The 15,246-nt window shown below is 39.5% G+C and overlaps 1 protein-coding gene across 30 annotated transcripts in view; it reads right to left on the reverse strand.

Annotated features, from left to right (window-relative positions):
* The window catches only part of CATSPERE (catsper channel auxiliary subunit epsilon), a 182,128-nt gene that overhangs the window by 98,813 nt on the left and 68,069 nt on the right, over positions 1-15,246 (reverse strand). For all 30 annotated transcript variants that reach the window (XR_010156542.1, XR_010156541.1, XR_010156519.1 and 27 more), the window contains one exon: positions 823-1,315. Coding sequence is in view for 19 of the 30 variants with exons in the window: in XM_054674860.2 (XP_054530835.1) it covers positions 823-1,315 (493 nt within the window). In the remaining 11 variants the exon portion in view is untranslated. The remainder of the gene's footprint in view (positions 1-822; positions 1,316-15,246) is intronic.

Below are 15,246 nucleotides of genomic sequence, written 5' to 3' on the forward strand. Positions count from 1 at the left end.
CACTTAGCAACTATATATATATGTATGTGTGTGTGTGTGTGTGTGTGTGTGTGTGTGTGTATATATATATATATATTTTTTTTTTTTTGAGACGGGGTCTCGCTCTGTTGCCCAGGCTGGAGTGCAGTAGCGCGATCTCGGCTCACTGCAAGCTCTGCCTCCTGGGTTCACGCCATTCTCCTGCCTCAGCCTCCCGAGTAGCTGGGACTACAGGTGCACACCACCACGCCCGGCTAATTTTTTGTATTTTTAGTAGAGACGGGGTTTCACCATGGTCTCCATCTCCTGACGTTGTGATCTGCCCACCTCGGCCTCCCAAAGTGCTGGGATTATAGGTGTGAGCCACCGCGCCCGGCCAGCAACAATATTTTTAACATTTCAAAGTAACTAGGAGAGAGGAAATGATACCAACACATAGACACAGTAAACACTGAAGGAGACGGATACCCCGAAGACCCTGACTTGATCATTACACTTTCTATGCATGTAACAAAAACTCATTATTCATTTTGGGCAGCTCATATAATCTTTGTTTGGGGAAAATAATTTTTGGGTCTTTTGCCCATATCAAGGTAAAACAAAGCTCTCATGACTGAACTACATAATAACATACAAGATTAATTTTATTTTTAGTTGTTGGGGGTGTATCTCTACTGTAAAGAGGTCTCTGAGAAGTTGAGTTAGAGCTGTTTACAGCCTTAGATAAAACAACTGGGCAAAGAGCTGCATAGTAAGTCTCTGTTTATCACTGAGTAAATGGTATGGTAAATACATTTGTAAAATATAAATATATTTATAAAATATAAAATATCTTTTACTAACCTTTAATAAATAATTGACCCAACACCATTTTCTTGATGAAATGCCAGTAATTCCACCATCAGGAAGATTTATAATTCCTCCCAGTCTTATAAATCCATGAAAACTCCTTACGTAAAGAACACCATTTATAAGAAAAACGATTCCATCCCGCAATAAGATCACATGAGCCACACTCCGTCTTTCATCATCACTCAGAATGTCTGGAGGCACTCTGATTCTGGTCCAAGATTTGAATGAATCAGTTGTGTGAAAGGTCTCCATATCTGTCACCAAAACAGCAGATGCAACTACACAAGCATCCCAGGAAGCCATTAATTGACTACCACGTGGTGAGGAGATTGGTAAATAACCAGGAATTTCAGGTATGGTCAACAAAGGAAAAGTCAACAGAATAAGAAAATCTGCAATAAAGCAATCCTGAAAAGTAACTTGGTTTCCTCTAATCTCCTTTAGTGCATCATCTTTTGCCATTGGTACTACAATACGCCAGGTCCTAAGAAGAGAAAGAAAAGAGAATAAAACGATCTCTCTCTCATCTGATCCATCTTGTACAGTTGATATCCATCATCTTTAAAACATTTTTAATTTTTATCAATACAAATCTGGATAAGACAAATAATATTAAAATGCAACCACTGCCACATTGTTTGTCATTCTTCACTCTGGTCCCAAAGGAACACAATCTTGACTCTTGCAGCTGTTTCTGTCTCTGTATTCTCAAGTAAAGATTCTTTTTTTTTTTGGAGACAGAGTGTCTCTCTGTCGCCCAGGCTGGAGTGCAGTGGTGCGATTTGGGCTCGCTGCGAGCTCTGCCTCTCGGGCTCATGCCATTCTCCTGCCTCAACCTCCTGAGTAGCTGGGATTACAGGCACCCACCACCACGCCTGGCTAATTCTTTGTATTTTTAGTAGAGATGGGGTTTCACCGTGTTAGCCAGGATGGTCTCAATCTCCTGACCTCGTGATCCGCCCGCCTCGGCCTCCCAAAGTGCTGGGATTACAGGCGTGAGCCACCGCGCCTGGCCTCAAGTAAACATTCTTATATGCTCTTTCTTAATACATAATTTTTATACATTATCTATTACCTTCTTTTTTCTCTTTTATTACTGCTGCTTGTGGAGCAGGGCTAACTCCTAGGCAGTGTACCCAGAGCCAGCCCTATTGCCTTCTTATATGGCAGATGAAGATGTATCTCTCATGTACCATGCCTACTTATACATCTTCTCTCCACCTCTCAAATTAGTTATATTAACTTTTTAGTTAAATGAATAGAGTGTTTATATTGTTTAGATTTACTGTGTAAATACTGCTTACTATTGAACCAGTTCTACTATGAGTATGTTTTCTTCTCTCTACATACATACATATACATAAATTTTCCTGGAGTTAATACTTGTTTTGTTTAAAATTTTTGGTTAGTTTTCCAGAAGGTAGTTAAAATAGCATTTTATAATATTTTCCATGTGATAAAGGCAGAGATAATCCAGTACTTGTTTCCTGGGTTTCCCTTCGTTACTGTCTCTCTTAGCCGCCATTTACAGGATCTCATGCTTTGATCTTTTCTGTTATGCTAAAGCACATTCTTTAGCACCTTCCTCTGAAAGGATGTATAAACATACATTTTTTGAGACCCTGAATATCTGAAAAGAGCTTTATTTTACACACCTGATGAATAACAGGTTAGGGAGAGGGCATTTTCTCCTGTCCTTTGATAATCAGAATCACTAATGAGAAAGTCAGGTGATAGATTGATTTTTATTATTTAAATGGTTGTCCTTCTGTAAGTTTTTGGGATCTTTCTTTTTTCTTGCTAATCTAAAATTTGACAGGGCAGAGTCTATCTTTTGAAGTGGGAACATGGAGTAATTTATAAAAGCAAACACTCTGACATATCTTAGAAGTACTGAACATTTCTGAGCAGAGTTTCTCAGCTGGACAATCCAAATGACAGCAGGTTGAAAGATGTTCAGTCAGCACTGCTTGAGTCACTCATTTTCTTAATGAATACATACTTGGGTTGGTGATGATAACACTGTGCCCACTCAGCAGGACCCAGGTGAAGGGGACCTCAAGTTAGGGCAGTTGTAGAACTGTCACCAAACCTCTTATGCCTTAAACCATGCCAAAAAGAAACTCAGTGTAATTTCCACTTTTTGCAAGCCACATCACCTGGCTCTAACATTGGTTCCAATTACAATTTCTTAAATCACAGTATCATTTTGCTACATTGTCCACTGATTATATAATAACCTCACATATGCAGACACCTTGTAACTAGATATTTATGACTGTTTTGTTTGAATGGACAATTGGTTATCTACAGGCATAAACAGGACGGGACAGGGCAAACTGCTCTTTTTCAATTTTCCTTATCAATCATTTTGTTTCAAATTTCAATTTTTAAAACTGTGACTATACGCTTTTCAGAAATTTTTTGGCTTTCCACTGTATAGCATCCTAGTATATATATAGTCTCTTATTTTTGTGAAGATGCTATTCATATTAGTAAGAGTTCTCCAGAGAATAGACTAGGATATATAGAAATAGACAAAAATTTATTATGAGTGGTTGCCTTTCACATGATTATGGAAGCTGAGAAGTCCCATGATTTGCTGTCTACTAGACTGGAGGCCCAGTAAAGCCAGTGGTGTAGTTCCAGTCCAAGTCCAAAGGTGTGAGAACCAGGAGAACCAATAGAGTAAGTCTCAGTCTCAGTCCAGAGACCCCAAAACTGGGGTGCCAATGGTGTGAGTCCTGGTCCAAGTCTGAAGGCTTGAGAAGCAGGAATGCCAATGTCTGAGTGCAGGAGAAGATGGATGTTGCAACTCAAGAAGACAGCGTGGATTTGCTCTTCTTTTGCCCTTTCGTCCTTTTCAAGCCCTCAGTGGACTGCGTGATGCCCAACCACACTGGGGAGGGTTATCTTCTTTACTCAGTCTACCAATTCAAATGCTAATCTCTTCCAGAAATACTCTCACAGACACACCCAGAAATAATATTTTACCAGCTATCCGGGCATCCCCTAGCCCAGTAAAGTTGATGCATACAACTAACCATTACAAGTCCATTCCTTGTCAACTTGGCACCCATAAGCATCTCAAAGTATCTCCAAATAAAGACAATAACAAGGTCATAATTCTACCTAACATGGTACAACTATCCTGCACAACAACTGAAAATGCACTACTCTTTTCTCCAGAAGAGGAGGTTAAAGTCCTTGAGTGATGTTTGCTCTTCTCCCAATATTCTGTAACTTAAATTATATGGTAAAAAGTTAACAATACTTAAATACAAAGTTAATACATGTTATGTTACATAATAAGGGGATAAGAGAGGAAGGAAAACAAACATATTTGTTTAATATATGTGTGTGTCTATATATATATATATATAGACACACACACAAATGTATTCTTAACAAAATAAGGAGGAAATACTCATGACAATTACATTCCTCATTTATGTAACTGGTTATGTGGTTATAGGCTGGTATTTATAGCTGACTTCCTCTGCTACCCATTATATATTACTTTTGCCTTCTGTAAGAACCTCAGCTGGTCATGGTTCTTTACCTGAGGGATAACTCAAATCTCCATTCCTAAAGTGTCTGGGCCATTTGTAGTTTTGGCTGGAATGGGTTCTTATAGTTTTCCATTGGCCTTAATCACAGAGCATGGTAATACTAGGAGATGCATAAGGGATCTCCTGTATTTCAGACATAGTCTGCCTTATCTCCATTGTGGAATAGTAGTCCAGCTTCCCCTCGGTAGTCTGGATAAATCACTCCAGCAAATACAGTATCTCCTGTCTTTGCCTGTTGACTCAGAGCCATGAGGAGCCCAAAGTGGTGAGGTGGTAGGCCAGCAGAGCATAAAGTCCTGGGAACAGGAGGCAAAAATTTGCTAATAGGTCTCTAGGGATAATAGTGAGTGGTGCCACTCCCATTTCCACCCAGACTCCTGGAGTTGAGAATCCCGGCAATCAGAAAAACAACACCATATATTAGGCATGATTCAGAGCATATACAGCCTTCTGGGGAACCTTGCTCAGCCGTTCAAGGTATTGCCACCTGGGGTCACTGTAATTGAGTTTTCAAAAGACCGTTTCACTATTCTATCATGCCAGCTGGAGAACATGGTAAGACCAGTGAATTCCAGGAGCATGGATCCAGTGCTGTCTTCTCTGGCTTTGAAAAGAAATGCTGTGTGAAATACCATGAGAGTGGATAAGATATTCTGTAAGTCCACGGATGATAATTATGGCAGAAGGATTATGTGTAGGGAAGACAAATTCATATCCAAAGTAAGTGTCTATTCCAGTAAGAACAAAACACTGCACTTCCATGATGGAAATGGTTCAGTGTAGTCAGCCTGTCACCAGGTAGCTGGCTAATCACCACACAGAATGGTGTCATATTGGGGGTCCACTGTTCATATCTGCTGCTGGCAGACTGGGTACTCAGAGATGGCCATAGCCAGGTCAGCCTTGGTCAGTGGAAGTCCATGTTGCTGAGCCCACGAATAACCTCAATTTCTGCTACCATGGCTACTTTCTTTCATGCATGCATTGGGTGATGACAATGGTGGCTGGAGAAACAGGCTGACTGGTATCCACAGAATGGGTCATCCTATCCATTTAATTGTTAAATCTTCTTCTGCTGACATCACTCTTTAGTGATCATTCACATGGGATACAAATATCTTCACAATTTTTGCACATTCAGAAAGGTTTATCTGCATACTTCTTCCCCACATTTATTTGTCACCAATTTTCCAATCATGTTCTTTTGAAGTACCTAATCATCCAGCCAAACCATTGGCTGCCGCCCATGAATTGGTATATAATAGCATGTCTGGTCATTTCTTCTTCTTCCATCCCTTTACTTTCAGTTTATGTGTGTCCTCACAGGTGAAGTGGCAGCTTGTAATTGGGTCTTATTTTTCAGTCCAATCAGCCACTCTATGTCTTTCGAGAATTTAATCCACTTACATTCAATGTAATTATACTTCCATTTTAAAATTGTTTCTTAGTTGTTTTATAGATCCTTTCTTCCTGTTTTACTATCTTTCTTTTGGCTAAGAGATGTTCTCTAGTAGTATGATTTTATTCCTTCCCTTTTATTTTTGTGAATCTATTACAGGTTTTTGCTTTGTGGTTACCATGAGGCTTACACATAGCATCTTATAGTTATAATAGGTTATTTTGAGCTAATAACAACTTAACTTAGATTGAAATTTTTCTATATTTTACTCTACTCTTCCTCATAATTTACAATTTATGTCTTTTTATATTGCATATACCTTAACAAATTATTGTGGTTATTTTTAATAGTTTTGGCTTTTAACCTTTATACAGTAAGTGATTTACAAACCATCATTACAGTATGAGAATATTCTAAATTTGACTTATTTTTGCCACTGGTTTTATACTTTCAGATGTTTTCATATTACTCATTAGCATCCTTTTCTTTCAGCTCGAGGTACTCCTTTTAGTATTTCTTGTAAGACAGGTCTAGTGGTGATAAACTCCCTCAGATTTTGTTTGCCTGTGAAAATCTTCATTTTTGAAGGATGGCCTGCCGAGCACAGTATTCTTGGTTGGCATTTTTTTTATTTAGCACTTTGAATATGAATATATCATCCCATTCCCTTCTTGCCTGTAAGACTTCTGCTGAGAAGTCTGATGCTAGGTGTATTGGAACTCCCTTATATGTTATTTGCTTCTTTTCTCTTGCTGCTTTCAGGATCCTCTCTTTGTCTTTCATCTTTGACAATTTGATTACAATAAGTCTTGGGGTAGTCTTATTTGGATTGAATCTGACTGATGACCTTTAATCTTTATGTACCTGGATAATTATAATTTTCTGCAGGTTTCGAAAGTTTCCTATTTCTTTAAATAAACTTTCTACCCCACTATATTTCTCTACTCCCTCTTAAACCCCAATGACTTAAGCATTTGCTATTTTGATGCTGTTCCATAAATCCCACTGGCTTTCTTCATTCCTTTCATTCTTTTTTTCCATCATAACTGTATATTTTCAAGTAATCTGTTTTCAGGTTCACAGATATTTTCTTCTCCTTGATCAACTGGCTGTTGATGCTCTCTATTGCATTTTTCACTTTGTTCACTTATTTTTCAGCACTTGCATTTTTGTTTGATTAAAAAAATCAATCTGTTAAATTTATCATTCTGATCATGTATTGTTTCCTCATTTTGTTGAACTGTTTCTCTGTATTTTCTTGAAGTGCACTGAGCTTCCTTAAAACAGTTATGTTGAATTATTTGTCAGACAGTTCATACATCTCTATCTCTTTAGGGCCAGTCATTGGCACTTTATTTTGTCCATTTGGGGACACCATATTTCCCTGATTTTTCTTGATCTTTCTGGTCATGCATTGATATCTGTGCATTGAAGTAGTAGATATTTATTCCAATCTTCACAGTATAGTTTTGTCTGGGAAAACAATTCAACAGTAAGCCTGTCCAGAGATTCTAGGTGGGTCAGCTGGTGTGGCCTGTAAACCTATGACCATGGCAGTCACTGAAACACTGGGGGGCACCTTAAGCCCAGGACCATCACAGTTGGTACAGCACCAAGCTGGAAACTCTTGGCCACTGAAGATGGTGTAGTGATGGGGTGCATCTGAAGTCCACAGCCTCTAAGATCTGCCTGCTGCTGAGGTTTATCCAAAACCCAAGGCCTCTGTAGTCAGCTGGCAGTGATGCAGGCCAGAGATTGGGTCAATTTCCCTTAGCATTCTGCTTCAGGGGTGCCCAGAAAGGGTCTATGTTCCTATAGCTGTCCACTTTTTGGTGCTGCTGCATAGCATGCAAAGCCATCTGTAAACCAGGCCCAAATCTTCTTTTCCTCTGTTAACTCATTGTAGGGAATGCCCCATGAGACCATAGGTGCAAATGGGGAGAAAGAAGACAGTGTAGCAGCAGTAGGAACCATGCGAATTTGGGCCACTTCCCCTAAAATTTACTTGTCACTTGAGGGCCTGTTAGGGCCCGATCATGTATATACCACTTCAATCTGATAATGGAGTATTGTGTTGCTGTGCATGTCCAACATTATGACTCACTGGGTCAAGTAAGAGTTCATGATGGACAGCTAGGGTTGCATGGTAACTTGTTGGCCCAAGGTCAAGCATTCGGTCTCTGCTAAAGCCCAATAGTAGGCCAAGAACTGTCTCCTAAAAGGAGAGTAGTTATCCAAGGATGATGAAAGGGCCTTTCTCCAAAATACAAAAGGAGTGTGGTTCAATTTACCTATAAGGGCCTGCCAAAGGCTCTACATAGCATCCCTATCTGCCACTGACATCTGCTAGATCAAATGGCCCAAGTGGCAGAGCAGTTTGCACAGCAGCCTAGACTTATTCTAGAGCCTTCTCTTATCCTGGGTCCCACTGAAAACTCACAGCTTTTTGGGCTACCTGGGAAATGGCCCAGCATAACAATCCCAAATGAGGAATATGTTGCCTCCAAAATCCAAAGAGGCCCATTAGGCATTGTGCCTCTTTCTTGGTTATAGGAGGGGCCAGATGCAAACAAATTAACCTTCACCTTAGAAGGGATATCCTGATAGGCCTCATGCCACTGGACTGCAAGAAATTTCACTGAGGTAGAAGGCCCCATATTTGAGTTGGATTTTTTCTTCACTCTTTAGCTTGTGAATGTCCTACCGATATATCTAGGGTCACTGCCACTTCTTGCTCACTATGTCCAATCAACATAATGTCATCAATATAATGGACCAGTGTGATATCTTATGAAAGGGAAAGGTGACCAAGATGCCTGCAAACTAAATTATGACATAGGGCTGGAGAGTTGATATACCCTTGAGGTAGGACGTTGAAGCTGTATTGCTGGCCTTGCCCATGGAAGGTAAACTGTTTCTGTTGGGCCTCATAGACAGGGATGGAAAAAAAAGCATTTGCCAGATCAATAACTGCAAAACATGTAGCAAGGAATGTGTTAATTTGCTCAAGCAATGAAACACATCTGGTACAGCAGCTGCAATTGGAATTACTGCCTGGTTAAGCATATGACAACCCACTGTCCACTGATCCATCTGTCTTCTGCACCAGCCACATACATAAGTTGAATAGGGACGTGGAAATCATACCATCCCTGCATCTTCCAGTTTCTTGATGGTGGCACTAGTCTTTGCAATGCCTCCAGGAATTCAGCACTGCTTTTGATTTACTATTTTCCAAGGTAGAGGCAGTGCTAATGGCTTCCACATGACCTTACTCACCATAATTATCCTCACTTCACAGGACAGGAACTAACATGGGGATTCTGTCAGCTGCTAAGTATTATCCCAAGTATGCATCCTAGAACTGAAGGAAGAATCACAGCATGGGTTTGGAGACCACTGGATTCACAGTGAGACAGGCCTAAGTTAAAACTCCATTGATCATCTAACCTCCATAAGCCCGCATTCTGATAGAGGCCCATGGTGACATTCTGGATCTCCTGGAATCAGTGTCAGTTCAGAGCCAGTGGCCAGTAATCTGTGCAATGTCTGATATTTCCTTTTCCCCAATGTACAGTTACCCTGGTTAGAGGCCACAGGTCCCTTTGAGGTAGGCTGGGAAAAAGATTAACAACATAAATTTTTATGGTGTATAAAGGTCCTTCCTGAAGAGGATGCAGCTACCTCTTTATTTAAGGGCTTTTGGGTCTATAGACAGGCTCAAGTCTGCTACACACTTCTTTTGTATATTTTTTGTGAAGTTTTCTTTTGCTCCCTGCTTTGTGCTGCTTCTTCTGATTTCCATTTTTCTGGTATTGAGTTAGGTGTCTGACTTTCATGTTGTAGGCTTTCTGTAATTTTCTGGTGGTCCTTCACTGTACACTAATATTTAAGAGAGGAGCCATGACAAGGTGTGAGTCAGCTTTATCACTGAGCATATGACACCTCTTGCTTCCATTGTGACCCACTATGTTTCTCCCCACACCTCATAATATAAGTTCTTTTAAGTAGGTCTGATCAGTTAATCCAAAGAAGAATCCTCTCTTATCTTGTCAAGTGGATATATATTTCCATATTTAGGGAGGAGGGCTGGAAAAAAGGGCTGAATGCACACTGGGGAGTTCCTACCATATTACTATCTTATTTTTACTTTGCATATATATATATATAAATATATATATATTTAAAATAAAATTTAAAATAAAAATAAAATACATATATATTACTGTTATTGACTATAGTCACCCTGATACACAATCATCTGACAACTTACTCCTCCTGTAAATCTGAACTTTTGTACCCTTTGATTAATACTTCCTCCTTTCCACCCCCTCCCCCACCTTAGCTCTGGTAACCATCATTCTACTCTCTACTTCTACGAGGTCAACTTTTTTAGCGTTTTCATATAAGTGAGATCATACAGTATCTGTCCTTCTATGCCTGGCTCATTTCACTTAGTGTTATGTCCTTCAGGTTTCCCTATGTTGTTGCAAGTGACAGAATTTCCTTCTTTTTAGAAGGCTGAATAGTATTCCACTGTGTATATATATATATCACATCTTCTTTATCCATGCATCTTCTGATGGACACATAGGTTGTTTCCATATCTCAGCTATTGTGAATCAGTGAACACGGGAATGCAGATTATCCCTTCCACACATTGATTTCCATTCCTTTGGATATACACTTAGAAGTGGGATGGCTGGATCCCACTGGTAGCTGTAGTGGATTGCTGGTAATTCTATTTTGAGTTTTTTGAGAAACTTCCATCCATTTCCCATAATGGCTATATTAAATTACATTCCCAACAACAATGTACCAGAGATACTTTTTATCCACATCTTTACCAATACTTCTTATCTTTTGTCTTTTTGATAAAAGTCACTCTAATAGGTATGAGGTGATACCTCATTGTGCTTTTAATTTGCATTTCCCTAATGATTAGAGATGCTGCACTTTTTTTCACATACCTATTGTATTGTTGTTTGGAATCTGTAGTTGGGCAGGGCTGCATGCTGGGATCTAAGGCTAGGTGAGGTCTACAGAGTGGACAGGGCCAGAGGCTATGCTCCACACATATGCATTGGCTGATCCAGGGTAGTCTTATACACCATGGGCAGCCATAAAAAAGAATAAAATATGTCCTTTACAGCAACATAAAGGAAGCTGGATGCCATTATCTTAAGTGAAATAACTCAGAAACAGAAAATCAAATACTGCATGTTCTCACTTATAAGTAAGTGGGAGCTAAACAACGGGTACACAAGGACATAAAGATGGAAATAATAGACAGTGGGGACTCCAAAAAGGGACAGGGTGGGAGGGGAGTGAGGGTTAAAAAATTACCTATTGAGTACGATGTTCACTATTTGGGTAATGGGTACACTAGATGCCCAAATATCACCATTACTCAATATATCCGTGTAACAAACCTACACACGTACACCTTGAATCTAAAATTTAAAAACAGAAAAGCACAGCATCAAGGCGTGGTAGAGTTGCCACACAGCTGCTGGTGTTGTGTGAGGCCAGATACTCCCTCTGCAGCTAAATGCTGACCTACACTTGCCTCCTGGTATGGGGAAGGCTTCAGGAAAGCACCAGGGCTTGGTTGGAACACTGCTCTTTTTTTTTTTATTATACTTTGTGTTTTAGGGTACATGTGCACAATGTGCAGGTTTGTTACATATGTATACATGTGCCATGCTGGTGCGCTGCACCCACTAACTCGTCACCTAGCATTAGGTATATCTCCCAATGCTATCCCTCCCCCCTCCCCCCACCCCACAACAGTCCCCAGAGTGTGACGTTCCCCTTCCTGTGTCCATGTGTTCTCATTGTTCAATTCCCACCTATGAGTGAGAATATGCGGTGTTTGGTTTTTTGTTCTTGCGATAGTTTACTGAGAATGATGATTTCCAATTTCATCCATGTCCCTACAAAGGACATGAACTCATCATTTTTTATGGCTGCATAGTATTCCATGGTGTACATGTGCCACATTTTCTTAACCCAGTCTATCATTGTTGGACATTTGGGTTGGTTCCAAGTCTTTGCTATTGTGAATAGTGCCGCAATAAACATACGTGTGCACATGTCTTTATAGCAGCATGATTTATAATCCTTTGGGTATATACCCAGTAATGGGATGGCTGGGTCAAATGGTATTTCTAGTTCTAGATCCCTGAGGAATCGCCACACTGACTTCCACAATGGTTCAACTAGTTTACAATCCCACCAACAGTGTAAAAGTGTTCCTATTTCTCCACATCCTCTCCAGCACCTGTTGTTTCCTGACTTTTTAATGATTGCCATTCTAACTGGTGTGAGATGGTATCTCACTGTGGTTTTGATTTGCATTTCTCTGATGGCCAGTGATGGTGAGCATTTTTTCATGTGTCTTTTGGCTGCATAAATGTCTTCTTTTGAGAAGTGCCTGTTCATGTCCTTCACCCACTTTTTGATGGGGTTGTTTTTTTTTTTCTTGTAAATTTGTTTGAGTTCATTGTAGATTCTGGATATTAGCCCTTTGTAAGATGAGTAAGTTGCGAAAATTTTCTCCCATTTTGTAGGTTGCCTGTTCACTCTGATGGTAGTTTCTTTTGCTGTGCAGAAGCTCTTTAGTTTAATTAGATCCCATTTGTCAATTTTGTCTTTTGTTGCCATTGCTTTTGGTGTTTTAGACATTAAGTCCTTGCCCACGCCTATGTCCTGAATGGTAATGCCTAGGTTTTCTTCTAGGGTTTTTATGGTTTTAGGTCTAACGTTTAAGTCTTTAATCCATCTTGAATTGATTTTTGTATAAGGTGTAAGGAAGGGATCCAGTTTCAGCGTTCTACATATGGCTAGCCAGTTTTCCCGGCACCATTTATTAAATAGGGAATCCTTTCCCCATTGCTTGTTTTTCTCAGGTTTGTCAAAGATCAGATAGTTGTAGATATGCGGTGTTATTTCCGAGGGCTCTGTTCTGTTCCATTGATCTATATCTCTGTTTTGGTAGCAGTACCATGCTGTTTTGGTTACTGTAGCCTTGTAGTATAGTTTGAAGTCAGGTAGTGTGATGCCTCCAGCTTAGGATTGACTTGGCAATGCGGGCTCTTTTTTGGTTCCATATGAACTTTAAAGTAGTTTTTTCCAATTCTGTGAAGAAAGTCATTGGTAGCTTGATGGGGATGGCACCTGAATCTATAAATTACCGTGGGCAGTATGGCCATTTTCACGATATTGATTCTTCCTACCCATGAGCATGGAATGTTCTTCCATTTGTTTGTATCCTCTTTTATTTCCTTGAGCAGTGGTTTGTAGTTCTACTTGAAGAGGTCCTTCACGTCCCTTGTAAGTTGGATTCCTAGGTATTTTATTCTCTTTGAAGCAATTGTGAATGGGAGTTCACTCATGATTTGGCTCTCTGTTTGTCTGTTATTGGCGTATAAGAATGCTTGTGATTTTTGTACATTGATTTTGTATCCTGAGACTCTGCTGAAGTTGCTTATCAGCTTAAGGAGATTTTGGGCTGAGACAATGGGGTTTTCTAGATGTACAATCATGTCATCTGCAAACAGGGACAATTTGACTTCCTCTTTTCCCAATTTAATACCCTTTATTTCCTTCTCCTGCCTAATTGCCCTGGCCAGAACTTCCAACACTATGTTGAATAGGAGTGGTGAGAGAGGGCATCCCTGTCTTGTGCCAGTTTTCAAAGGGAATGCTTCCAGTTTTTGCCCATTCAGTATGATATTGGCTGTGGGTTTGTCATAGATAGCTCTTATTATTTTGAGATACGTCCCATCAATACCTAATTTATTGAGAGTTTTTAGCATGAAGGGTTATTGAATTTTGTCAAAGGCCTTTTCTGCATCTATTGAGATAATCATGTGGTTTTTGTCTTTGGTTCTGTTTATATGCTGGATTACATTTATTGATTTGCGTATATTGAACCAGCCTTGCACCCCAGGGATGAAGCCCACTTGATCATGGTGGATAAGCTTTTTGATGTGCTGCTGGATTAAGTTTGCCAGTATTTTATTGAGGATTTTTGCATCAATGTTCATCAAGGATATTGGTCTAAAATTCTCTTTTTTGGTTGTGTCTCTGCCCGGCTTTGGTATCAGAATGATGCTGGCCTCATAAAATGAGTTAGGGAGGATTCCCTCTTTTTCTACTGATTGGAATAGTTTCAGAAGGAATGGTACCAGTTCCTCCTTGTACCTCAGGTAGAATTCGGCTGTGAATCCATCTCCTGGACTCTTTTTGGTTGGTAAGCTATTGATTATTGCCACAATTTCAGCTCCTGTTATTGGTCTATTCAGAGATTCAACTTCTTCCTGGTTTAGTCTTGGGAGAGTGTATGTGTTGAGGAATTTATCCATTTCTTCTAGATTTTCTAGTTCATTTGCGTAGAGTTGTTTGTAGTATTCTCTGATGGTAGTTTGTATTTCTGTAGGATCGGTGGTGATATCCCCTTTATCATTTTTTATTGCGTCTATTTGATTCTTCTCTCTTTTTTTCTTTATTAGTTTTGCTAGTGGTCTATCAATTTTGTTGATCCTTTAAAAAAACCAACTCCTGTATTCGTTAATTTTTTGAATGGTTTTTTGTGTCTCTATTTCCTTCAGTTCTGCTCTGATTTTAGTTATTTCTCGCCGTCTGCTACCTTTTGAATGTGTTTGCTCTTGCTTTTCTAGTTCTTTTAATTGTGATGTTAGGGTGTCAATTTTGGATCTTTCCTGCTTTCTCTTGTGGGCATTTAGTGCTATAAATTTCCCTCTACACACTGCTTTGAATGCGTCCCAGAGATTTGGTATGTTGTGTCTTTGTTTTCGTTGGTTTCAAAGAACATCTTTATTTCTGCCTTCATTTCGTTATGTACCCAGTAGTCATTCAGGAGCAGGTTGTTCAGTTTCCATGTAGTTGAGCGGTTTTGAGTGAGATTCTTAATCCTGAGTTCTAGTTTGATTGCACTGTGGTCTGAGAGACAGTTTGTTATAATTTCTGTTCTTTTACATTTGCTGAGGACTGCTTTACTTCCAACTATGTGGTCAATTTTGGAATAGGTGTGGTGTGGTGCTGAAAAAAATGTATATTCTGTTTATTTGGGGTGGAGAGTTCTGTAGATGTCTATTAGGTCTGCTTGGTGCAGAGCTGAGTTCAATTCCTGGGTATCCTTGTTGACTTTCTGTCTCGTTGATCTGTCTAATGTTGACAGTCTCACCAATGACTTTCTAAAACTTTAATATATTTATCAATCTGGTATGTGTAAAATGGATCTCATTAGGCTATTAATATTTTTCTTTGATTACTAATGAGGCTGAACATCAGGTCATGTATTCATCAATGAGCTGAATTTATCAAATGTTTACTCGTATAGTTTGAGTAACTTTTGAATTGTTGTAGAAATCCTTCAGTATCCTGAGACAATAAAGATATTCTATATTTCTAATTTTT

Source organism: Pan troglodytes, chromosome 1 (genome assembly GCF_028858775.2).
Source record: "Pan troglodytes isolate AG18354 chromosome 1, NHGRI_mPanTro3-v2.0_pri, whole genome shotgun sequence".
NCBI classification, from domain to species: domain Eukaryota; kingdom Metazoa; phylum Chordata; class Mammalia; order Primates; family Hominidae; genus Pan; species Pan troglodytes.